The following is a 27,440-nucleotide window of genomic DNA, read 5'->3' as shown; positions in this document are numbered from 1 at the left end:
TCTTGTGTCTTTCTTTTGTGCATTCAGTCACTAAACTTACAAATCTTATGCACATCCACGTTTATTTATCGTTTCATACTTGTGTTCATTTGAAACCCTGTAGCTCTGGGACTGTTCGGAAAATCTCCCATTATTAATTCTCATTTATATGATATTGCTTAGTTTACAATGAAAGTGCAAGTGAAGTTGTTAAATGTAAAGTGGTGTGTATTACGTTAATATCAGTGTGGAGCAGTTGTGGTTAACTTGACCCGTCTTGTGCAATCAAGTCTTTACAAATGAACGAACTTCTTGTTGGTTAAGATGTTTCAACAAAGTGTCACAAGTTAAGTTGTAACCACTAACTGACACTGAAAGATGACCTGCCCACCGGTTTACCCATTCTACGGCGACAAAGATAAAGAATGGTTTTAAACATGCCATGATAACCTACATTAAATAAAGTAAATTGGTTAAACACACGTTTTTTTATTTAAAGTGACGTAGCCTACAACTTGAGAGACCATTCAATGTTTTGTCTTAAAGGGTTAGTTAACCCAAAATATTTATTTTGGGAAATGTGAGCTGGAAAGTTGATATTTAGGGGTTACCCAAGTGAATAGAAATGAAGTAAATGGGTGTGTTTTGGAGTTCATTCCACTCGAGAGGAACAAAATGAATAAGCGTTTTTGTGCGTGATCTCTTACAGTATTTGCTGATCATAGATGGCCTGAGGTGATGCAAACCTGTAAGATTAAGTTGAGGTATGCAGGTGCAGATACAGTCCTGAAAGCCGGTTAAGTAAAACCAGAATGGGTGTGACGTGATCCCTCTTTAGTTTATTAAAGAAAAAATAACATGCTGGTGCTTTCTGTATCATTTCTAGAGGTACCGGTCGTGCTTGTTTGAAAGTAACGCTTTGCATTAGACAGGACCGGAGTATATTGTGCATTACATAAGGAATAATTTAATCCGGTCCTTTGAATTATTTGAAAAAAAAATGCAGAGTTACACCGTGGGTGTGCATTATTTTCAAATATTTCAAAGGACCGGAATCAATTATTCCTCTTATACCACGATTACCACAAACATTGCCCTGGTGGTTATTTTAAGACATTTGACCGGTCAGGTGTGCGTTTATCAAAATATAATGCATCACCATGGAACATTTCTCAACCAATCAGAATCAAGCATTCAACAGGCCTGTGGTATAATTGATAGTAATGATCTACAATATCAGCTGCCAGATTGGATTTTACTGTTATTATTCAGTTTGACCTTGAACCATGTAAATAAAGGAACTTTAAATAAATTGTTTTATTTTTCAAACAGATAAAACTTAAAACAGATAAAGCAAAATTTACAGATTACTGGTTTAAGGAGTCTCTAGCTGGGTAATAACTTCCAGAAAGGTTAGGCTTAAATATGCAAAGCAAGTGTTTCTCAGATAAAATTGGGATAGACTTACCCTTACGAAAATTAACCATGGTTTTACTACAGTTAAAACCAAAAAACATGGTTACTGTACACTGTAAAAATACGCAGCATTTTTGTCAAATCAACATATATTTTTATGATACTTTAACTTGAGTTTATAAGTTGTCAACTTATCACAAGCCAAAACGTATATAGTAGGTTGAATTGATTTGCAAAACCAAGTTGTTTTAACTTCATGCATTTTTTTTTACAGTATAGTAAACCATGGTACCCATAAGGCAAAAAATATATGTTAAACATAATTTAAAATATATGTCAAAATATACAAGAAAATTGCAAAAATATGTGCTGAAATATATTTTGCAATATGTTTTTTAAAAAGAATTTCACCAATATATTTTTTGCCAATTTTTGTATATTTTGAAATATATTTTAAAAATATATTAAATATATATTAAAGCATTTATATTCATGTCGCATTAAAAGAAAAACTTTATATGTAACATACTGTAAACATTTAAAGGTTAAAAAGATTAAAATTAAATATATTTTCAAATATACTCTATTTCGATCTTGATTTTCCTACCCATATGGCAAAAAATATATTTTCCCTGGCGAAAATATAAATGTATTTGATGTCCCTGAAATATATTTTGAAATATATTCTTAAATATGAAGGTTAAAACTAAATATATTTTCAAATTCAAAATATATTTAATTAAGCTTCACTTTCTACAAAATGTTTTCGCGTATATTTAAAATAAATTAAAAAAAATTGCCATATGGGACCACAAAATAACAATGGTTTTTTTAATAGTAATCAGTAAACAAAAAAAATTACATTAGATGACTATCCAGAATTTTCAAAAGTAGTATAGATTCAATAAGGAATCTGTAATAAAGTGCAACTATAAAAATAATACTTGGAGATTAAGGCAGCAGTGACAAAGCAGCTGTGGTTCTCCAAGTCACCCACTTTATTCTCTTTCCAGATTTATGGTCTTCTAGTCAATGTGATCTCCAACAACAAGCCCCAGTTTGTGTTCAGGGGGCTCATTTATAAAATGCGGTGTAAAATCCATTGTACATTTAATCTTCCAATCATTTCTCACAAATGAGTGCATGTGCATATGATTTGAATAAATGTACGCCTCACTTTAAGATCTATGAAGTCAAAAAATCCCAAATGATCAATTTCAGATCTCTGTCTTGTAAAGGGTGCCTGTGTGTTATGTTTGTTATTTCATTATCTGGAGCACATTAGTATTGTTTTGTTCATGAGGGCATCTGAACCCATTTCATTGTTTCCTCATTATTTCCACATCTGCCTCTCTCATATTTCATTATTCTTCTCTCTTTTGCTGTATTGTGCCAGATCACTGTTTGACTTTTCCTTTTAGCTTGTGTCGTCGTGTGCTGTGTTTCGGCTCTTATGTTATTATTATTTCTTTGTTTTAGTTGTTCCTTTCAGTTAACTAAAGTTTTAATACCATCAAACCCAACCTGAACTTCTGGATGAAAAACACACCCTAAAAAGGAATGCAAAATAGTAATAAAACCAATATCTGTGTTGAAGGGAGTGACTGGATCGTCTTCCACATGCAAATCTTCATTCAGCTGCATTGTTGCTGTTCAGACTCTATCATGACAGACAAAATAATCGGGTGTTTAAAACAGGGTTCCCACATCAAATTCAAGGACCTTTTAAAGACTTTCCAGGTTCAAGGACTTCATGAGGGGACACATTTCAAGTGAGAGCAAGGTTACATTGTGTTACTTTGTAAGATACATTGTTACAGTTTTCATGTGTCAAACACAACTATCCACAAAAGCATTTAGTTATGGCCCAAAACATTCACAAAATTTGCATTCAAAAGACGTAAGCATTCAAAACAAACAGTTTGCCATGTGTTAAAAAAAGTATCACATTTTTATGACGTCATCCAACATGTCAGCTTCTCGTCTAATTTCCTGTCCAATCAAATGATCTCTAGACTCCAGAGGTGTATAAGTATTTTAGTTACATTTTCCAAGCATCTGTTCTTGTTTGTCTTGGGGAAAAAAATTCTTTACTAAAAAATGTTCACTACATTCTAAAGCATATAATCATACTGTGTATTCCTTTTATATAAAATTGATACCTAATTACATAAAAATTGTGTACTTTTACTTTCTTGAGTAAAAGTACGAATTTTTTTTTTTACTTAAGTAAAAGTACAAAAAATTACTAGATGTTTAATGTACTTAAATATTAAATATAAACCAAACACTTGAAATTATGAAATGTAGTGGAGTTAAAATTATGAAAATATGCTTTGGAGTGTATGTTTTCCAAAGACAAACACTAATAAAATACGAATAGATGAAAATGTACTTTTATGTAGAAAGTAAAAATACTTAAGCTTTATACACCACTCCCTACGTTGTATGGAACCTTGCTGGTGAAATAACACATTAGTGGACCGGAAGGAATAATATGTTTTTTTTCCAGAAACCTTTTTTGCACAAAATAGGTTCAAGAACTTTCAAGAACTTTATGTCTGTTTCTTTTTAAAAACTTTCCAGTGCCTTGAATCCTCACAGAATCATAAACTTTCAAGGATTTCAGGGACCTGTGGGAACCCAGTTAAGAGTATGAATAAACCTAAATTTAGTCGAAAAATTAACACATCTTACATACTTACTTATACTTTAGCAGCTAAACTATGATGATATACTCACACAGTGAGATTTCTCTTCACCTTTTTATTACGTCTGACACATGTACACTTTCATGAGTTTTACGATAAGGTTGTTAATGTTAATGCATAAGCTAACATGAAATAAGATTAATAAATGCTGTGGACTATTGTCTATTGTTAGTTCAAGGTCATTTTTATTACAGCATTTACTAATACATAACTAAAATCAAAATACATGATATATACAGTCTTGTTCAAAATAATAGCAGTACAATGTGACTAACCAGAATAATCAAGGTTTTTAGTATATATTTTTATTGCTACGTGGCAAACAAGTTACCAGTAGGTTCAGTAGATTCTCAGAAAACAAATGAGACCCAGCATTCATGATATGCACGCTCTTAAGGCTGTGCAATTGGGCAATTAGTTGAAAGGGGTGTGTTAAAAAAATAGCAGTGTGGCATTCAATCACTGAGGTCATAAATTTTGTGAAGAAACAGGTGTGAATCAGGTGGCCCCTATTTAAGGATGAAGCCAACACTTGTTGAACATGCATTTGAAAGCTGAGGAAAATGGGTCGTTCAAGACATTGTTCAGAAGAACAGCGTACTTTGATTAAAAAGTTTTTTTTTTTTTTTTAGATATTTTTTTGGGCCATTTTTGCCTTTATTGGATAGTAATTAAGGAGACGACAGGAAAGTATAGGGTGAAGAGAGGGGTATGGGATTGGCAAAGGACCTCGAGCCGGGATTCGAACTCGGGTCGCCAGAAGTGCGTCTGCACCATGTGTCGGAGCACCGTCCACTACACCATCGGCTCCGACTTGATTAAAAAGTTGATTGGAGAGGGGAAAACCTATAAAGAGGTGCAAAAATGATAGGCTGTTCAGCTAAAATGATCTCCAATGCCTTAAAATGGAGAGCAAAACCAGAGAGACGTGGAAGAAAACGGAAGACAACCATCAAAATGGATAGAAGAATAACCAGAATGGCAAAGGCTCAGCCAATGATCACCTCCAGGATGATCAAAGACAGTCTGGAGTTACCTGTAAGTACTGTGACAGTTAGAAGACGTCTGTGTGAAGCTAATCTATTTTCAAGAATCCCCCGCAAAGTCCCTCTGTTAAAAAAAAGGCATGTGCAGAAGAGGTTACAATTTGCCAAAGAACACATCAACTGGCCTAAAGAGAAATGGAGGAAAATTTTGTGGACTGATGAGAGTAAAATTTTTCTTTTTGGGTCCAAGGGCCACAGGCAGTTTGTGAGACGACCCCCAAACTCTGAATTCAAGCCACAGTACACAGTGAAGACAGTGAAGCATGGAGGTGCAAGCATCATGATATGGGCATGTTTCTCCTACTATGGTGTTGGGCCTATTTATCGCATACCAGGGATCATGGATCAGTTTGCATATGTTAAAATACTTGAAGAGGTCATGTTGCCCTATGCTGAAGAGGACATGCCCTTGAAATGGTTGTTTCAACAAGACAATGACACAAAACACACTAGTAAACGGGCAAAGTCTTGGTTCCAAACCAACAAAATTAAATGTTATGGAGTGGCCAGCCCAATCTCCAGACCTTAATCCAATTGAGAACTTGTGGGGTGATATAAAAAATGCTGTTTCTGAAGCAAAACCAAGAAATGTGAATGAATCATGGAGTGGAATAACAGCTGAGAGGTGCCACAAGTTGGTTGACTCCATGCCACACAGATGTCAAGCAGTTTTAAAAAACTGTGGTCATACAACTAAATATTAGTTTAGTGATTCACAGGATTGCTAAATCCCAGAAAAAAAAATGTTTGTACAAAATAGTTTTGAGTTTGTACAGTCAAAGGTAGACACTGCTATTTTTTTGAACACACCCCTTTCAACTAATTGCCCAATTGCACAGCCTTAAGAGCGTGCATATCATGAATGCTGGGTCTTGTTTGTTTTCTGAGAATCTACTGAACCTACTGGTAACTTGTTTGCCACGTAGCAATAAAAAATATACTAAAAACCTTGATTATTCTGGTTAGTCACATTGTACTGCTATTATTTTGAACAAGACTGTGTATATATATATATATATAAAATTCTTGTGCACTTATGTTAATCTTTAAATGTACTCGTACTGTTCTATTAATGTCCTTTATTTGTGTTATGTTCTCGTTGTATGTCTCATTGTCTTGCTATAATAAAAAAATAAAATAAAAATTAACACACACAGTGAACTAACATGAAAAATTTTATTGACATTAACTTACATAAACAAAGATTAATAAAAATGAAAAACTCTATTGTTCATTGTTAGTTCATTTTGGAATTTACTAATGTTAACAAATATAATCTTATTGTAAAGTGTTACCAATGACTTACAGTGCATTACAGGCTAAACATTTTATGAGTGTGTTTCCTGGGATCGAAGCCATGATCTGCGCATCTATTCATTTCAGAAGAATAAAAGAAGAATAAAAATCAGAGCAATTACATTACACTCTCAGAAATAAAGGTACAAAACTGTACCTTTTCTGTCACTGGGGCTGTACCCTTTCAAAAAGTACAGCTTTGCACCTAAGAATTTCATTTTGGTACGTCAGAAGTACATTCTGGGACCAAAGAGAGCTTATTAGTATCTCAAACATAGATATTAGTATCTCAAAGGTACATATTGGGTCTAAATGTTTACACATCTGTACCTAATGGTCCATACAATTACCTGTGATGCCCCACTGACAGCTAGGGTAGATTTTTTTACTTTTTTTCCTAACAATGTAGGTCCATAAGGAACAGTAATCTACCCAAAATTGTATTCTGTTTTGTAGTCCTGTAAAGGTATCAAACGGAAACTTAGGGTACAGCCCCAGTGACAGAAAAGGTAGAGTTTTGTACCTTCATTTCTGACAGTGTAGGGCTCTGCAAAAATGAAATATCATCCACTCAAAAAATAAAATAAAAAATGAAATGTTGGATTTATTTTTTTAATGTGTAAAGCGGTCCCACACATTTTTTAAGTAATGTCAGCAAAAATTATTTAGTTACTCAAACCATTTGAGGAAACCAATTGCCTAAAACATTTAAGCTTTACAACACATACAGTACTGTGCAAAACTCTTAGGCCACCACCACCAGACTTCTTGTTTTAGCAAAGTTTTAATGTCCATCCATATTTATTTTTTTATCTATTTTATTAAGATACAAACAGAAAATAAAGAAAAAAAATTATACAATTTGCAGGACTAAATGTCTTTTTTAAGCATCGTCTGTGTTTTGTGTTACCTCTCTTGGCACCAAACACATCTTGAGTGTTTTCGAGCAGAAAAGGATTTAATTTTATTTAGGTTTAAGAGATCCTGAAGTTTCCTGCTATTGCTCAAGTAGAAGGGGAGTTTACCCTAAATACACATTAGTTTATATTTGTTAAATATTTTTAAGTTTTTAATACTATATACACATTTCCGGTATTTTCTGGATGTATTCTATTAAAGAGACTGCATGGCGGCCTAAGACTTTTGCACAGTACTGTACACGCAAGTACTGTGAACTTAAATAAGTGCATATGACTCAATATATTTAAGTTCACAGTACTCATGTATGTGTTTTAAAACTTAAATGGTTTTACAGTGTAGTGACTACAATCAGTTCATTGTACAAAAAAATTAAGGAATGCTGAACATTTTATGAATAAAGCCATCATATATAGCTTAACTCCACCCCCTTTTATTAGGATCCCATTTAACAACTTTACTCAATGCAATTGATTATGTAGACATTTTAATTGCAGCTCATCAAAGACTCCGTAAACAAGTTTCTAACAATGTCAAGTTAAATGAGATGCGATCATTCGTTCTGAAATCAGAACAAATTTATTTTTATATCACACAAAATTCACTGCAACATAAACCAATAAGGTGTTTTGGTTTTATTAATCTGTTAATGTTATGCAACAATGTTATGTTGGCTTGGAAATGACTTCTGTAAATCAATCACAACACACAGACACAGTTGATAGTGACTTACTTTATTGAAAGCATCAAGCTCTTAGTACAGATATATTTAGCACATCTTGACCAACCATGGAAAAGCAAGAGAATCAGGAGTCTTCCCTTCCTAACATCCTGTGATAAATCCTGCAGCCAAAAATTTACTTTAACCCATACATCATCATCATCATCATCATCATCATCACACAGGCTGGGAAGAACTAACAAAATCATCAGAGAAGTTCACTCACCACCTCAGAACAGGGTCAGAAAAAGAAAGTTTTATAAAAGTTGGTCCGTAACATTACCGCCGTCCCCTTTCATGCTTATGTAACGTCTATGTATAAAATCTCATGTGTATAAAGAGACCAAAGAAATGCTCAAAACTAACCGTTCCCCATATTTAACAGGAAAAACAGAAAACAAGTGCTGGTTATGATGCTGCGATTTATTTCTCCTAGCAGTGGTCCGTGTGTGAAATTTAACACGATTGTCCTTTCTGGTAAATGCAATTGAATTGATCTATATCTGATCCTAGATCTACAGTTTTACAACAGTTTTGTCTCTCAGTAACAGCAGCTTTAAGTGAAAAGGATTTTTTAATGAACTGCCACTATAAAGGAGAAATAACAGAACCATCATCATCATCATCTTCACATCTTCAGCACAGATGAGGATAAAAATAAACAGCATATCTATTGCTCAGTCAACTAAGTATGTTACAGTGTATAAACAAAAATGACGTACATAAAAAGTTTACAAGGGGCAAAAGCACATTCAATGTCCTGCTACGCGCTAGCCGCATGCAATAGGAAATGAAAACATCATTCCCTAGATGCAAAAAGACGGATCTGGAGAGGTGGAATCGTATTTTGGTTCAAAATAATCTTTAATAAAACTTCATTTTCTGCATCGCTAGTTTCGAATGATCCGGTTTGACCCCGACATGCTCAGATCAGCGTCTGCCTATTGTGTGCTTACCAGAAGAGAAAAAGAGAGAAAGAAAAATGCTTTGCTGGGCGATCAGTACACTGAAAGTGTCGGTGTAACCGTTTTTATTCAGTGTGGTTTTTAAACGGGCTCTGTGCCTCTCTACCCCTCGTTTTTTTTATACATTCATGATTTTTGCAGAAAGGAAGACGACGGTTTAACTTACACAAGCTGGTTTGTAATGCAGGATATACATTCACAACACTTAAGCAATGAAACGGTTAAGTTCAACTTTTGAAACATTCACTTCTATAAATAAAGATAACGGTTTGGAGAGCATAAGTATATTTATAGTTACGACCAATTTTCTCAGGCCATCGTTGTTATCAAAGTTATTTTAAGATAAAGCCATATTTAAACCATTTCAAAAAGTTTTACAGTTACAACTAAATTTTTTTAATGTCGTATAAACAACTTCAGTTTAAATCTTTAAAGAAAATTAATTAAAGCTATGCACATTTGTAGTTTTTTTAAGAGAGATAAAGTACAAAACATCTTTAAACCGCTTAGCTAGCTGAACACGAACGAGCAAAGCATCAAATCAGAAGAAAAAAAAACGAAACGCAATGCAAAACTAGAACGCCAACTCGTTAACTTGTACAAAACGTCGTTTTCGTTTTGGTCTGCGTGGCACACGGCAGAAAAGACGGATAATGGGAGCATGTCAGGGTCCTTGCCTAGTGAGGTCGGAAACCTTGTCTGTGGGGGATACGAGGAGACACTTGCAGGAAAGGAAGGGAACATCGCGACGGTGTGACATGCCTCAAACACACAGGCGCGTTCAGTAACTCTACATGCACTTCAAGATCACAGCAAGAATGAGCTTGAATATCTACAGAGACACGTGAGGGGCTTTCATGCACGATATCTACGGTACAGGTACAATAATGCATAAAGGTTAAACTTAGGGAAGATCTACAGCCAGAAGGCCCTACGCACAGAAACCGACGCTCCGCTACGAGATCCCGCCGGCCGCTGAGATGTTCCTCGGAGCGGCGGGATTTCTTTTTACGCTTCTTCATTTCGGAGGTTCAGCTCTGTTGTTTCTTTGCGTAACTGCTGAAGACGAAATTGTAATCGTTGAAGTGGGCCAACTGGCGGTCGAGGAGACGGTAACTCTCCACTTTCTGGGCTGAGGAGAAAACGCTGCGACATTTGGAGCTCTGTGGATAAAGTAGAAGATACAGAGAAACTCAACACTGGATGTCACATCAGCAACAAACCAATCAGCTACCAGATTGAGAGAAATCAAATGTACAAACACTAGTCTATATGGTTAGAAACTAAAGATCTAAATATGTAGGAAAGAAATTAGAAACATTACATTGGTTTTCATCTAACTTCTACAAATTGTTTAGATTATATTAGTAAATATTTTGGTTTATGGCACATGTCATCTGTAAACACAATGTCATGGGCCACTTAACATAATGGTTTCAACTAAAAACCAGAAACTTTTTATGCACTGTGGCTGTTCGTTTACACGACAATGCCGTTTTAGGGTCCTAAAAAGAGTGTTTCAATGTGCAAGTTTTTAATAACGGAGTTATCGTTTCAGTGTAAACGTCAAACAATTAAAAAAAAAAACGCAAATCTGTGAAAACGTGATGTCATGTATATCGCATGTTCAGACCCCACCCCAATTTTTTCTACATTTTAATCAATTTGTAATTACAATTCATTTCCACTTTCTCAATTAGTTGTGATAAATTATAAAATTAAGTTGAAATAACTTAAACAAAATAACTTAATAACCTAAAGCTAATTCAACTTTATTGCTAAATGACAGCAACTCGGGAAAAATTATTACGTTGAAATTCAAGTTAAGCAAATTCTTTCCACGCAATTGACGAGTTTTCTCGTCAATAAAGAGAAAACACTTCCCCGCCAATGACGAGTGTACGGTAACCCGTCTTTCCGCTATTATCCATTAGGTGGCGCTCTTACCCAACCTATATAACACTAAAGCATTCACTGATCCAAAAACAGTAAAAACTGTGTATATTTTGTTCGTTGTTCTAAATGAACAAACTAAAGTCCTTTACGAAAACGCAGGTGATATAAAGAGACAAATGAAGATAGGATGACGCGGTTTTTATGTTTGAAAGCAGATGGTCTGTTCTTTCATTTGATATATTGTATGCAAGATTTTTTTTACAATCTTCGGGCAAGTGCGAGTACAGAGTTTATTAATGCTTTTCTGATCAAGTTTAAGAAATTTTGCTGCTTTATAGTCCAGAATCACTTTCATTTATAAATGTACCACGTTGTCCATCTAAACAATTGCGCAATGCTTTCGCCTTCTTAATGGTTTGTATAAGGATTCATATGTGCACATTGTTTCTGTACAAAGTAACATCGCCATCTACTGGCCCAGCACACATAATACAGCATATCAAGTTATTTTCTCGAATCTGTTTTAGAGTAGATAATTTATTTGTGTGTGTAATTATGTACCTGATTGACGAAAAGGGTTGTAACAAATTTCCCTGGTTTAAAGACATCCACGACTTTGCGGATCAGCTCATCGTAGGATGTCTGGGAGAGGTTGGTTTCAAAGCTAACATAAGAGAACTCTGGCTCAGGTGTGATGTGAATCGTCCAGTAAGTTCCCTGCGAAGAAAAGGTCTTTTACTTTGACTGATATAACGCACAGATCGACTTTAAACAAGCCAGCAGAAAGACATCACATCTCCTTACATCGGTCTTCATTCCATTCATCGAGTATCCACACGGATTGAACATTGTGGCGTCGATCACTGAACCTGGAATCAGGTCACGAATTCCACTCATCTGTAAAGATACACAGATCACAAACACTGTCATCTACACATCACATTGACATCTACACATTACATTATTTACACTGTAGTCCATGTATTTCAAGCACTTTCTAAAAGATGATTTCTGTATTATTAAGCATTGTTAATAATGAATCTAGGGTTGCAACTAGTGATTATTTTCAAAGTAATCAGGACAGAAGCGGTCGAAAGCGGACAAAAGAGACGGATATACCGTGGGTTGACACCAGCTGCGTTTAAGGCGACAAATTCCGTCTAGTTTGCCTCTTGAACATTTTGAGTTTACGTGCTTCATTTGCTCGTGCAAGCCGGGTGAGAAATTCTGGGCACCGAGACGTTCACGCGGAAATTCGCGTCATGGGAGAAGCTTCTGCGACTCCGCTCGCTTCCTGTTATCACGTCACTACTAGAGCAAGCTCCTGATTGGTTAACGCGGCACGTTTTTCCGCCAAAGTTTAAAATTTTCAACTTGCGCGTTTCCAGAGGCAACGCTCAATTTGCGCAAACTAGACGTGCGAATGAAGCAGAATCAGCGATGTGGCAATCAAAGGCGCAGGGCGTACACATAATGTACTATTAAAAAATTAAAAACACTCAAAATAAAACTTAATTTTGAAGAAACTATGACAGAAAATAAACACATACTAGATTATTAATGAAATAAATGTTTTTAACAGATACCACTAATGGGAATAGCTGCATGATGAAGTGAAACTAAAGGGTTAATAAACACAAACTGAAGTAGATGTTGTAGGACGTCTGGCGAACGATGATAGATAGCGCGAAGATTGTAAAAACTATTAATGACATTATCTTAAAGGAGTAAAATTACTGTAGCATGTAAATAATGCACATAAATAAAGTGAGCAAGAGCGCTAAACAATTATATCTTATCAACAGGCACGTAAAACCTAGCTAGCAGGTTGCTCAAACAAACAAAATTACCAGCTAACTTACTTTAAAATTGCAAGAACTATAGACTAATACAATAACAGGCTAAATAAGCCCAAAACATAAGTCCACTTACAGTTCACGGACACGTGTTTAACTATCCTCCAGACATGACGGACCATGTCTTTATCTCATTTCGACCATGTGGCGCGCGTGCCCGCTGGCGGTGTGAAGCGCGTCCGCGCTATTCTCCGAGATGCACTTGACGGGCTTTTGTGCACCGAATTATTATTTTTTGGACGACCTAGTTAAGGCGATAGGGTTTCCCAGCTTAGGCGGGCAGCCCGAACTGCAAAGTGCTGCGGGAAGCCCTGTGATAACAAAATTGCTATTAAGAAGTGTGACATTTCACATTTTTTCAGATGCCCTGAAATTTTTCGGGCCATAAAACACCTGAACTGTAAATAATATACAGTAAAACAAGATTTGGATGCCAATCAATCTAGCAAACAATCGAACAGGAAGTGATGTAGCTCTTACACGAGTGACATCAATAGCAGAAACACCATCTTTCATATAGAACTGGTCCATCACAGCTGGTTCAAGATCACTCATCAGAACTTCTAGGGTCTGGTCCGCCTGTTTATTCTCCCAGTACTCTGGCAGTTCCAGGGTAAACAGGTACCTGATGATAGACAAAAGACAAATAATCACGACAACGTACAAATTATTTACACAAATGATCGAAATTTTAAAAAAATCCAAAAACACTTATGTAAATAAGTTGTTGACTGCTGAGAGCTCTTCTTCTGTGAACTCACCAGCAGTCAGAGTTCAGACGTCCCATACAGTACGCTGCTCCATCTGTATGAACAAACACATCAGTCAAGACGCTTTCATTCATCTGTCAGCATTTTATCAGGCAGAAATTATTCAAATTAAATACAAATTAAATTAACAAATGATGATGATGTGCGGGTCATGTGAAATCATACTTGGAAAGATCTGGCTGAGGAACTCAACCTCCTCCTGGAAGTTACGGTGAGGAAACTCCTGATGGGCGGGCTTCATGAAGTTTTTACGTGAGTAGAAGAAATTCTGAAATGGAGAAAACACGATTGCATGGAAAGATCACAACACGAAAAACTTGAAGTGATCTCAAACGGATCACTTCTAACATTTCAGTGTGGGCTTCAAGCACCAATCACAGATTACAGTCATGAATACACTATTACTGTGCGTTCACACAAGAAGCGAATGAAGCGAATAAATTGCGCAATTCGAATAGACGCTTGAACATTTTGAGTTAATTTCAGATGCAAATGCACTTAATTTGCCAGCTTTAGCTCGCTATGACATAATCACATTACTACAAGAGCAAGCTCCTGATTGGTAAACGAGACACAAATAAATTCAGATTTTTTTTCTTTTTTTCATTGACTTAACGTGTTAGCACTTAATTCGCGTCTGGTGTGAACGCACCATTAATGATGTATTATCATAAGAGGTCTGATGACGTCATGTTTAGATCATGTGACTGCATGTATGCAATAACTCATGTGAACTCAAACCAGATTCACAAATGGTTCATTATATCTCTCCTGACTTTACTGCTTTATGTTACTGGTGTGAGATAAAACGCAGTATATTGTTTACTTCCTTGTGTGTGCGCAAGTGTGTTGTGATAGAGCGAGTGTGTGTGTGTGTGTGTGTGCGTTTGTGTGTTACCTCGATGGCATCAAAGCCGCAGTACTCGCGTGCTAGTTCCAGCAGAGGCACCAGTGCCTGCAGTAAGAGGGTTGTTCCACATGTCTTCAAAATGAAACGTCTCTTGGAGACAAACATGCTACTCTCACTGTGAGAGAGAGAGAGAGAGAGAGAGAGGAGAGAGAGAGAGAGAGAGGAGAGAGAGAGAGAGAGGAGAGAGAGAGAGAGAGAGAGAGAGAGAGAGAGAGAGAGAGAGAGAGAGAGAGGGAGAGAGAGAGGAGAGATGAGAGAGAGAGAGAGAGAGAGAGGAGAGAGAGAGAGAGGAGAGAGAGAGAGGAGAGAGAGAGAGAGATGAGAGAGAGAGAGAGAGAGAGAGAGAGAGAGAGAGAGAGAGAGAGAGAGAGAGAGAGAGAGAGAGAGAGAGAGATCAGAATGGTTCACACTTTGTTTACTTGTAAATAACTACATGGACTTTGTTTCTTGTTACAATACGGTGTATAATAAGATAAAAATTTTCACAAAGCCATAAACACGGTAGATTAGACTTGTTGTCTTTATCTCGCAGTCATAATGAATGTGTTGTTATTCTGAAGCAGACAGGACATATTTACACCCACAATCATTTACTTATCTGTCCGAGTGTCACACAATGTTTTTCATATTTTTGTATCAGTCTGTGATCATCTGTGAGTTACCGGAACCCAGAGACAGCCCTACAATTACATGTTTTATCACACGGCTCGTTGGAATGCTTGATTCTGATTGGCCAGTCGCCGACATCTGCAATTTTGTTATACCCAGTTATACCACAGGGCTGTTGAATGCTTTATTCTAAGCAATGTCTGTTCGTATTGGCCAATATGCCCCATTTTGAGATCGTCGTTTTGTCAGCCTGTGAGATCGGCGATAGATGATAGTATCGGGGGGCGGGGCAGTAGTTTTATTTATTTGTTCATTTTTTACTACTTTGTGATAAGTTACTTGATTGGTGGACAAAAAAGAAGCAAGGCCAACACTGTCATGACCTCACAGATGCCATTAATCCATCCACATCATTAAGTCCAGATGCTCTAAAATTTCCTGTGTGCCAGGGAGTGGGAACAAAAACTTGCTGGTTTTAACCCTCTGGGCCCTATCTTGCACCCTGCGCAATTGACTTTGTCAGTGACGCATGTATCATTCGAATTTTGCACCAGCGCACAGCAAGTTTTTCCCTCCACAGACGCACGTCAGCAAACTAGGGAATGAACTTGCGCTCCCTGGGCAGTTCAGCGCAAAAAAGGAGGCGTGTTCCGGCGCAAACCATCCCTGATGCTATTTTGCAGTTTCAAAAAACAATTGTGCCACTGACCAAAAAAAAAACTAGTTTAAAGTCAGTGGCGCGTTGCGCGTGGTTCATTATGCTATTTTAAGGGCGCATGCTTGACCATAATGTATAGCGTGCACATCATCTAATCTACACAGATGCAACAGTTATTTTTACAGTTAACAGATATCTCCTGACATCATTGTAGCGCTTGGCGCAACGATGGGGATGCCAGCTGATGATACAATTGTGGCTATTTCCTCTCACGCCTGTTTAACCTACGCTGATTTGGGCGGGTTTCTCCTATCCCCATACAAAACAACTTCTCTGTCTTTGACTGCTCTTACAAGAACGTCGGTCTCCTCGGCTGTGAACCGCTGGTAAATCCGTCATAATAATAGCAACCCGCCATGGAACTTGCGCCCTTGCGTTTAAAGGGAATGTTGGATAGCGTTCTGATTGGTTTATTTGACGTTACGCCCAAACCACACCTATGAATAATGAACCTACTTCAGACCAACCCCTTATTGATTTGCGCGTGGCGCAAGAGTTATTTCTCCCGCCGGGAAAATAGCAACAGCGCCCAAGATCCGCCCACAAACTCACTTGCGCTTCGCACTTGCATTTCAGATCGTTAAAATAGGGCCCTCTGTGTGCATAACTTCTCTAGTGCAAGGAAATGTCAGTGCCGTGCGTATTACAAGTTCAGGAGCTAGAAGGAGTCCATGCCCCGCATTCAGGTCCGAGCAAGTGTCCAAAACGTGCGCATTAAGTCCAGGTGGGTGCGAGAAGGAATCCGCGCGCATTACAAGCGCTCTCGTGTAAAGAAAAGCCCACAAACCCCCTCATGCGAAAAAAAAAAGAATGCAATGCGCATGTTAATGTGAAACTATGATGATAATAATAACAACAACTATCGCCAACTATCATCATGAAAGCCCGCTATTAGCGTTATGTCTGATGATCGTCGATACACAATACTATCATCTATCGGCACAACCCTAATGTCTGTGTTTACCGTTTTATAAGCAGAATAATTGACTCCGGTCCTTTGAATTATTTAAAAGTAATATATATATATCTACACTTTGCATCGGGTCGCATGACCACCTTGTGTGTGCATTATTTTCAAATAATTTAACGGCCTGTCATCAATTATTTCTTACATAACAACCGCCCAAAACTAATAACATATTAATAACAAAGACCTTTCTTTATTAAAATGTCCATTTGTCATCACGTGTGCGGTGTATATTTTTAGCTGAATTTAACACGATTAAGCACATGACTCACAGTCAAAATGAACAGACTGACATGAAAAGTTGCAATTTAACCAAAAATGCATATAATTAGTATATGTCTATTATAATAAGAACTAATTTTTAATGCATTAATCCTGGGAAAAAACCAGCAAAACACTTAACAAAATGTACTAAACACCACAATAACCGTAGTTGAGAATCAATGTATTTCTAATAAATGCAAACATGGTTGCTAAAGTTTAACGGAATCAAAAGGGAGGAAAAATAAGTATTTTTTTCTATGTTATAATATACCACACATTACTTCCCCAGTAAGCGATAAACATGCATTTATCTTTATATCTAAAACCACAGATTGGTACCACACCGCAACCTCTGCGCAATGGCGTGTGTCACTTCTGTGCTGCAACACAAATTTGAAAACGTGAACACAAAAATACTATACTTTTTTTTTTTAATATGAGATGCTAAAAATGCATGGAGATGAGAAATGAAAAGATGTGCTCGAAAAACCAGATCTAATCTGCTGACCTTCACATGTTTTGTTTTTTCTCAGGAGAAAAGTCCTCATAATGAATGTAAACATGGTTAATGTGTTAATGGAGCTGAAAGTACTACGGTCATCTTCTCATAACAAAGACACTTGATAAACGCAAACTTTCAAGAACAGTGGGTTGACATTTCTGAGAGGCGAGACAGACAGACAGACGTGCAACTCACCTGAGTATATAAGCTTCCTGCTTGTCAGTCTTTGTCACACTTATGATCAAACAGTGCACATTCTCCAGAAGTTTGTCCCATTCGAATCTAAAACAAATTCACAAAGCAAGCAAATGATTAAGACACGCAACACTAAATATTGTGTTTATTACGCCTGCCTACATAAACTGATTACAACCGATCTGAAGCATTAAACTGCTGTTTGCCTGTTCAAGACATAATGTTATAATAGTGTTACATTGGTGTTATTGGGATGTTATTAAGGTGGTGAGGATTGATGAATTCATCCTCAGGTCTCTACAAGTCTGTGGTCTTTCTAAGTCAATTGGATTTTTTATTCTCAAATCTCATATAACAGGATAATCAGGTTTGTCTAATGGGGCGATGATGTAATATCACACGTCTCCTATGTGCGCTGCATGCTCTCGGTAACATATGTTACATACTAAAGCACTGCTGTATACGTGCCCAGAGATCTGATTGTGAGGGCAGCTGCTGTTTTCTCACATTACACACATCTGCTATTAGCTCAGACGGCCTGTTTGTTATATAGGGGAAGACTTTATAGATCAGGAAACACATTTCATAAAGGATAATGTACAAACAGCTGGGCATTATTGCGAAAATAAACTGTACAGTTCATTCATGCATTCCTTCTACACTTATCCGGCTTCGCTCAGACTTTAATGATCCTCTTTCTTGTGCATCTCTGAGTGTTAACAGTTTCCCGGAAGTAAACTAATACCTCTCATCATTCATTCTGACTGTCCGAGAAACCACAGAGATCAGCTTACAGTACTGAAAAAATGAGCGACTCGTTCTCTCCAGGACACTACTATAGAGAAACCCGTAATGCACTCACTCATTCATATTTTATGCACTTTATTCTATAGGTCCTCAAACCTATCAAAACAAGGTAAACTGTACTAGTATCAGCTTTACTTGTTCATGTGAACCAGACGGACAGACGCTCCTAAATCAGACCATGTTCTGCATTGGTCACTGGGCAGATTAACAGTAGTAGTACATTAACCCTTTTTTTAGTAACAAAACCTATTCAGCCTTTTAAATTGAAATACTAACTGTATATTTTGTTGAAATATTGTGAGGTAAAAATAATTAATTTGAGCAGTTTTACGTGTCGTTAGCTATAATAATAATAAACATTATATTAGTCATTCATTTTAATGCTAAATACTTTTGATCTTATTAGGGCTCATAAAAACGAATCGTTTGCAGAATAAAAGTTTTTGTTTACATCATATATATATTTGTGCACAATAATTCTTTATATATAAATACATTTACACAGATGTATACATTTAAGAAATATTTACATGTGTGTATGATTTATATTATATATAAATACTTAATATATACCCTTTTATTTCTTAAAATTTGTGTATTTATATATACATAATTATTATACACAGCACACACACATACATATACATATACATATATATATATATATATATATATATATATATATAATGTAAACAAAAACTTTTATTCTGCAAACGATTGGTTGTTATGCAGCTCTAATCTTCTTAATAATATGGCTGTGTGATTTTAAGTGTTTTATTATTTTGTATGCGGCGCTGAACTACACGCTGAGCACTGCAGGGGACGCACGTAAGCTACCGCAGCCGTGCTGACCAATGAGCGGTCCGAATTTTCCACCAATCACATGCGTCGGGGAGCTTCCGCTGTGTGACGCATACCCGTGACTTTCACATGGAAGCTGCGGCTGTGGATAGTCCGCCATGACAGTTTTCCTAAAAATAGAGCCTTCGCACGAACACATGCGCGTTCCGCTGATCTCACATCACTGCAATTCAAACAATCCATCGCACGAGGCCAGCCTCGTGCACATTTTACTGAGAAAGAGTTAAAACTATACAGAAACATGTCATGTAATCTAAAAAAAAAAACATTTTATTTGAAAATGTGCATACATTTGCAAACACATTCAGCAATGCTGCGTCGGTAGTGGCGCCATAGCAGCTAGCTGTAGCCACTGGCTACTCTATCGATTAACCTTAACTCACGTTAAAGTTAATCAATAATTCATTCTAACAGAAACCGAACTAAAAAATACATACGAAAACATATTTCTCGATAAGATACGACTAAAATGACAGCTGCGTGTGTCGTCACACTCATTGTGAAGGCCAGTGAAACCGTGTTACTTTCTAAAATACCTTTAAAACGTCTAACGCGTGACAATATCTCGATTAAACTGAAAGCAGGTCATCGGGAAAACATAATCCCATGACATTAAGTAAATATTAAACTTACGAACTACAAATTAACGCAGACTAGGGCTTCGAGACCCCCGTATGTCCTGACAGCTCAAATGAATGAGTGTAAAGGGGGATGGTGTCAAAATGGCCAAAGCTGCAAATCATGCAACGGGTGTCAGAGTCAGCAGCACATGTCACTCTCATAAAATATCGTGAGAACTAACTAATGTCACTCGCATCTCTTAACGTTATACGTTTTCTAAACGCTAAAGCGCAGCGTCACGCTATCAGGATAGGTTTAAGTTTAGGCCAACTCTCCCTGATCGATCTACAGCTCGGACGGATTGGCCCACCTGGGGATAGTGCGCAGATCCCCGGTTCCTTTGGCTTCGTCTTGTCGGGAGAACCACACCTCCAGCAGCTTCTCGGTCCCCTCGAAGAATTGTGCACTGCCGTCTTCCATCATGAGACAAACAGACTCCAACAACAGAAATTATAGCGTCGGATGGATCCAATTATTAATAGTCCTTTATTAGTTGTTATAATTTATTAGCTTAGTTACAGTCCTTGAGCAGTCCAGGTGCAGTTGCCTTGTTTATTTTACCGTCTTCCCCTTTTACAGAGAATACCGCAGGCGAATGTTAGCTAATATCGCCGGCCATACTGTGTAAGCGCAAAATGCAGCCTGCGCGGAGCTTTTATAACCTACTGAGAAAAAAAACCTACTGAAAACGTCACCCTCATTTCGACCAATCACAATCGACAAGCACACCCTCATCTAAGCAACGATTGGCTGTAACTGTCACCTATTTAACATAAGATTGCGTAATAGTGAGAGATCGCAGTGTTGCTGCGCATCTCGTCTATGTCCTTGTTTAGGCGAATTAAAATCTGCGTTACTAAATTCTACTGAATTATATTGTAAAAGTTATATTCGGGAATTAATATCTAATTATTGCTTATTGGTATCCATTTACTTACCTTTAAATTCGAAAATAAATAATAAAATAAATAATGTAAACATAACATTTCATGTATTTATTTATTTTGTTAATTGGTACCAAAATAAGGTACAAAGAATTTAGTCAGCCTTGATATTATACAACGGAGGACTGCATTGCACATTACATAAGTGTTTGTCAACAAACAATGCAAAAATTACAACTAACATTAATTTCAACCGCGCTTGTAATGTCTGGTAACTATTATCCCTACTATATTGCATTAAAACGTCCGCAGCGCGATATGTGCGTTGTAGTTGCACAGACGTTGCATCGTCCGACGACCCATCCAGCAAAGGACTACATTTCCCAGAAGACCTCGCACCACAATAAATAAACGTCATGACACACGTGATCATTAAGCGGAGCTGACCAAAATCCCAAACAAGGAAATGGTGGGGTAATAAAACGATCGGATCATTTAATTAATGCATGTAATAATTAATATTTTATTTTATTGTAAATTAAGAAATATTTATGGGTTAAAATGGACTACGACTTCAAAACGAAGCTCGCCGCCGAGAGGGAGAGAGTGGAGGATCTGTTTGAATATGAAGGTTGTAAAGTGGGTCGCGGCACATACGGGCATGTTTATAAAGCGAAGCGTAAAGACGGGTAAGAGACGCGCGAAACGCGTTTGATTGACGCCATGTATGCGCTTGTGTTGTTCGCATGTGTCGGATGAATCGCGCTGCGTTGCTTGTTTTTGTTTTCATGTGCGCACTTCACACGGTCCTCCCCCAAACCACCATGTGTGTTTATGTTACTGATGTGTGTGTGTGTTATTTTGCGCATGTGTTCGTCTGTTTATATGTTCATATGTGCAGAAAATCTCGTATGTGCGTGTTTGTTCATGTGTACGTGTGTGCAGAAGTTGACATTTTCATTGCGTTTAGTCATAATGGTGATGCTAAACGATCAACATTACTCTCAGTGTCGCTGTGGAAAGCTTCGAGAGTAATGAAAAAAGTAGAAGTAGAAAACTTCTGACGGAAGAGAGTTTCTTCTGCTTTTTTTCTGAAGTTTGTGATTGTTTGGTCTGAGAGAGAGAGAGAGAGAGAGAGAGAGAGAGAGAGAGAGAGAGAGAGAGAGAGAGAGAGAGAATAAATGGCTTTGTGTGTTGTGATGGATCTACCTCACTGACAGTAAAGGAGCAGGAGGTGACATTGACTGGTGTGGGTGTGTTGAAGTATGAGGGTGGGGTTCAAGTGGCAGACCACAGGGCCAACTTCAATGCCTTGAATTAACATTTATGTATTTGGCAGATTTCTTTTCCGAAATGATTTTCCAAGAGGTGTTCAATGAGAGTCAAACACATGATTTTTGGTGTTGATGACATTTTTGGTGTCATCATGCTATTGATGTTGGCAGCTATATGTGTCTGTAGTGAAGTGAGACCAATAGAGGAGTGACATGGGCTTTATTTGGGCCATGTTTGTAACGTAATGGTTTGACTGGAGTTGGTTGGGTTTCTTCATCCAGGCCAAGACAAAAGCTGAGACAGTGGGGCCACCGGGTTGCTTATTATTAATACAGCTGTGTTCAGGAGTTCATGCTTTGTATGTTCCTGTAAACAGGTGTTCATATGGTTCTTTGTTGATATGTGCATGCGATCATATGAATTAATTTGTTTGTATTTATGTTTATATCAATCCTAAAACATAAATTGAGTAAATTTTTATGAAATAGATGATTGAATAGTAGTCTTTATAGTGCAACGGTCAGTGTCAACAATTACATCAGTGGCTAGAGTTATGTAACCTTTGCTCATCCTATGATAATGAGCAGGTGTGGCTTCGGCATTCAGTCAACTCTCATGTTCAAACAATGGGATGTGTAACAACTCTAGATTAGAATTGCATTACATCTCTCTCTCTCTCTCTCTCTCTCTCTCTCTCTCTCTCTCTCTCTCTCTCATCTTAAAAGGTAACACGATGTAACCTTGCTCTCACTTGAAATGTGTTCCCACATTTAGTCCTTGAATTTGAGGGTTTTGGACCTTAAAAGTCCTTGAATTTGAAGTTAACTAAAGTGTGGGAACCCTGTGTGGTAAACCGCTGAAAGATCAAGATGGTATAGTTTGCTTTTATTGAATTGCATTTGACATGTTTTATTGCAAATGAGCATTTTTCATCAGACTCTTAATGGATTCTGCCAACAAAGTATTTCTAAGTGACACAAGATAAAGCAGATTTGAAATGAAAGTTTTTGATGAACTACTAGTTTTTATAAGTTATGTCAACTATTCACACGTCAAAACCTAATTGACCAAGTTGTTTTAACTTCATGCTTTAGTACATTTTGTGGTGGTTTACTTTAGGATTAGTAAACATTACTTTTGATTTTGAGGCAAAACAAAGGGCACTGATGTATTTTAAGATATGTCAGTGCAAGTTGATTTCATTTTGGACAGCGTTTATATTTGTTTTAGTCTAGGACTAGTCTAATCCCTGTCTGGGAAACCGCTTAAGTTAAGTACCTTGAAATACAAGTTTATCATTTAAGAGAACAGATAAAGTGTTTTGATTTGTGTGACTGAGTCCTTGGGAACACGCATGCCCTTCTGCAGACAATATAAGATATCTTCACAGTGGATAAAAGCATTGGTCTCATACCAACCACTGACACAGACAGACAGTTTTTAGTCATTCAGCTGTAGAAACTGCTCATGATAAATGGACCTGTATATATATGTAATAAGCACAAAATTTTTTGTGGATTGTAGTTTGGAGTTTTATGGAAACCTAGTTATTCTTCTCTATTATTTTATTATTGCCTGTTTGGTGATGTGAATAGTGGAAAATGTGTTTTTTTTGTTTATTGTCACTTAGAAAGATACATTCAGTTACAAACTGATAATCGAAAAAGGTAAACAGACACATTTTAATGATGTAAGCGCATGGTCTCGAACCAAATTCAGTTTTTCTATAACAATGGAAAAAGGGTCAACGCGCCAGGCCTATGGTCCAAAAGTGTTGTACCTATTCCCCTAATGAGTTATGGGTTTGTTTTGGGTGACACATGCAATGAACCAATCAGAATTTCATCTTTTAAATTCCCTTTAAATTCCAGTTGTGCCTGCACCATAGCGGATTTGGTATGTACATAGATCATTTAATTGTCCTCGAGAGGAATTTGTTTTCACAGTATGTGCATCCATTACACATCACAGACACATTGTAAAAAAACTACTTCAATTGGTAACACCTAAAAAATGTAATTTTTTCAACTTTCAATTTTACTTTTAAAATTTTTTAGGCGTTACCAGTTGAAGTCACTTTTCAAGTTGAACCCACTTTTCACTTTTATAGTGCATGACACATAACACAACCACTTTGAACTTATCCACGTTACATAACATGGAAAAAAATTGGATTTCGCAAGAGAATATGACTAAAGACTTCTCCAGAAAGGAAACCAAATTGATTCATCAATACTTATGGCAATTCTGATACATGCTATGACTATCCATTGTAACATGTAGGCATTTTTATCTTTACATACCTAATATCATTTCATTTCTAATATGTGGCATAATTGTATGCTGCTGCACATCCCTGTGTCTGTAATAAGCAGTGTATGCCTGTTGTGTACCCACCTAAAGGCGCATATTACTAACACACCCTTTAATTAAATAAATAAAATACTGTCTTTAGACTAGGATTTAGTTGGTCAATGGCACAATTGTTTTCAGTTGCTTAAAAATAGCAACGCGCCAACAATGCGCTTGAACACACCTTATTTTCAGACCAGCACTCCCATGGGCAAACAGATGGGTGCAAGTGCATTTCCCATTTAAACAACGAGGCGCTCGATGTGAAAATTATAAATGCGTATAAATAAAAAATTATAAAACACTCATTGCGCAGGGTGTTAAGTTGAGTTCATTTTACATCTGTGTAGCACGATTAAGTGTGGCCAATCCTCATGTTTAAAGACGTAATACATGAATAAATGTTTAAATGCATTTTAAAACAATTAGCCATGTGAAAGACAGATGTTGACAGTGATGTATCAGTTTCTGCGATTATTGTGTGTTGGGTGACAAGATTTTCCACAATAAAAAAGATGCACGGTGGGATTTAATTGGGCTGATTTGATCATGAAAAGTGACCTTTATTGTTTGCCAATCATAAATGAGGTGATTTACATACAGAAGTAACAGTAGATGTGTCCGAACTCCAGTCAGAAGTGCTCATCCCTATGCCTTAATCAAAGATTAAAACTATTGATGTGTAAACTCTGGGTGGAGTTGCGTGATTGTGTCTCATACTGTAGTCGATTAAAATACATTTGGCAAATAGAGCAATGGAAAACATTTTCATTTCGTCTTTATCTAAAGCGACTGTTTATTTGAAGTCCCCTTCCCAAAGTGCCTTTCAAGGGTGCCAAAACCCCATTTGGAATTCGCCCGTAGACTTTTCTTAATGGTAACCCATGTTAAAAAATAGTACACTTCCATAATGTAAATAAAGTGCTCTGTTTTCATGCACTAATTTTGTATGTAATATACAAAATATCCTTATAAAGTTCTTATTAAGATCATCTAAGTGTACTTATTTGTGCTATTTTGAGACACCAAATATGAACTAAAATGCGCTTTTAACATAGCCTACTATCTCTGTATTAAAATTTTTTATTTAGTTAACACTTGTATTAAACTGAAATACATTTTAGCAAAATAGCACAACACTTTGATGTTCTTAAGATTATCTTGAGAAGTACTGAGGAAGATTTTTTGTATATGATGTACAAAATTAGTGCACAAAAATAGATCAGTTTAAGTACACTATGGAAGCCTACTACTTTTCACCTGGGAAGGGTCAAAGGAAGACAAACGGCAGGGTAACAGAATCTGCACAAATCTTCTTAACCTTGTGTATTCATAATCGTTGTCCTTGTTTTGTTTTTTTACTAATGATTGTGGTTCTTTTGATAGTGTGATATTGTTCTGTTGCTAAAGTTTAAACACTGAATTATTGTCATGTTGTGGTAAATGTCTGTCAGCGTATTTGCCACTCATAAGAAAAAAAGTTCCTTTGTTTGTAAAAATTTCTCTTTTATTAGAAGAATAATACTTTTATAGTGGTGTGAGGTCATACGACAGGTTGTGCGTCTATGGAAGGCATTTTCTGCCACTTTTAAATAAATCATTTAAAGGGATAGTCCCGCCAAAAATGATATTAAACCCATGATTTACTCACCCTCAAGCTGTCCAAGTTGCATATGTCCATCGTTTTTCAGACAAACACATTTTTGGATATTTTTGAAAATGTTTTAATCTTTCAGTTGATTAAATGTAATGTTACGGGGTCCACGACCTTCAAGTCCAAAAAAAGTGCGTCCATCCTTCACAAATTAAATCCAAACGGCTCCAGGAGGATAAACAAAGGTCTTCTGAGGGTAATCCGTGCGGTGTTGTTATAGAAATATCCATATTTAAAACTTTATTAACGTAAATAAATACCTTCCGGGAGCGTCGCCATCTTAGTCGCGTCCGCATTCAGGATGAGAGCTTACGCAGCCTACGGAGGCTACTCTGCTGCTATGTGCCCCCGCCCTCCGAATTTGTGATACGTCACTAAGAAAAGTGCGTACACTACGCTAATACTCTCTCCTGAATACATAGGAGTCTAAGATGGCGGCGCTACCGGAAGGTATTTATTTACGTTAATAATGTTTTAAATATGGATATTTCTACAACAACTCCGCGCGGATTACCATCAGAAGACCTTTGTTTATCATCCTGGAGCCGTTTGGATTTAATTTGTGAAGGATGGACGCACTTTTTTTGGACTTGAAGGTCGTAGACCCCGTAACATTACATTTAATCAACTGAAAGATCTAAAACATTTTCTAAAATATCAGAAAATGTGTTTGTCTGAAAAACGATGGACATATGCATCTCGGACAGCTTGGGGGTGAGTAAATCATGGGTTTAATATCATTTTTGGCCGAACTATCCCTTTAAATGATCAAAATTAAAAACAGATATATATTTCATTATAAAAGAAAAAATTAAATCCAGTTGATGATTTGTCATTTCATTTTCTCTACAATTTCGAGGCAAGAGTGCCAATATTAAAATGCAAATGCAAACATAAAAAAGAAACAGCAAATACATTTGATTAAATCTAAAAGTTTTTAATGAATACAGCTCATGCAATAATTATGATACAATTCAGATTTAATTTTAGGTTCTCTCCTGTTTTACAGTTTTTAGGTTTTTTAAAGTCAACCTGTATGCAAATATGCAAATATTATGTTAATCAGTGGGTGGGCCTTGCCAAAACAGCGTTTTCAAGGACTAGTCACTTATCTGTGTATTGTGAAGTTCATCATGTGTTTTGAAATGTAAACAATTGTTAAACAAACATTGTTTTGCACATGTGAAGGAACTGAATGTGCTGCTCAGCAAGACCAGCTTTGCCCGGCGGTGAAGACTAAAACAAGC

General features: G+C 36.8%; 2 protein-coding genes across 7 annotated transcripts in view; one reads left to right on the top strand and one right to left on the bottom strand.

Annotated features, from left to right (window-relative positions):
- Positions 1-8,084: 8,084 nt before the first annotated feature.
- Positions 8,085-20,670, bottom strand: amd1 (adenosylmethionine decarboxylase 1). Its single transcript, XM_065268739.2, has 9 exons — positions 20,339-20,670; positions 17,740-17,826; positions 14,473-14,599; positions 13,740-13,842; positions 13,566-13,608; positions 13,285-13,429; positions 11,753-11,845; positions 11,510-11,665; positions 8,085-10,215 (listed from the first exon to the last, which is right to left on the bottom strand). Exons 1-9 carry the CDS (start codon positions 20,449-20,451, stop codon positions 10,084-10,086), a joined length of 999 nt encoding a protein of 332 aa, XP_065124811.1. The 5' UTR covers positions 20,452-20,670; the 3' UTR covers positions 8,085-10,083.
- A 479-nt stretch (positions 20,671-21,149) lies between these two features.
- cdk19 (cyclin dependent kinase 19) overlaps positions 21,150-27,440 on the top strand; it is a 76,134-nt gene continuing 69,843 nt past the window's right edge. Inside the window, exon 1 of one of the 6 annotated variants that reach the window (XM_065268734.2) lies at positions 21,150-21,601. In XM_065268734.2, the coding sequence (XP_065124806.1) occupies positions 21,474-21,601 (128 nt within the window). In that variant the 5' untranslated portion in view covers positions 21,150-21,473. The remainder of the gene's footprint in view (positions 21,602-27,440) is intronic. The other 5 variants (XM_065268733.2, XM_065268732.2, XM_065268731.2 and 2 more) reach the window with 5 other exon arrangements.

Source organism: Paramisgurnus dabryanus, chromosome 12 (genome assembly GCF_030506205.2).
Source record: "Paramisgurnus dabryanus chromosome 12, PD_genome_1.1, whole genome shotgun sequence".
NCBI classification, from domain to species: Eukaryota; Metazoa; Chordata; class Actinopteri; order Cypriniformes; family Cobitidae; genus Paramisgurnus; species Paramisgurnus dabryanus.
Note: the sequence above shows the minus strand (reverse complement) of the source record. Positions and strands in the feature narration are given on the sequence as shown.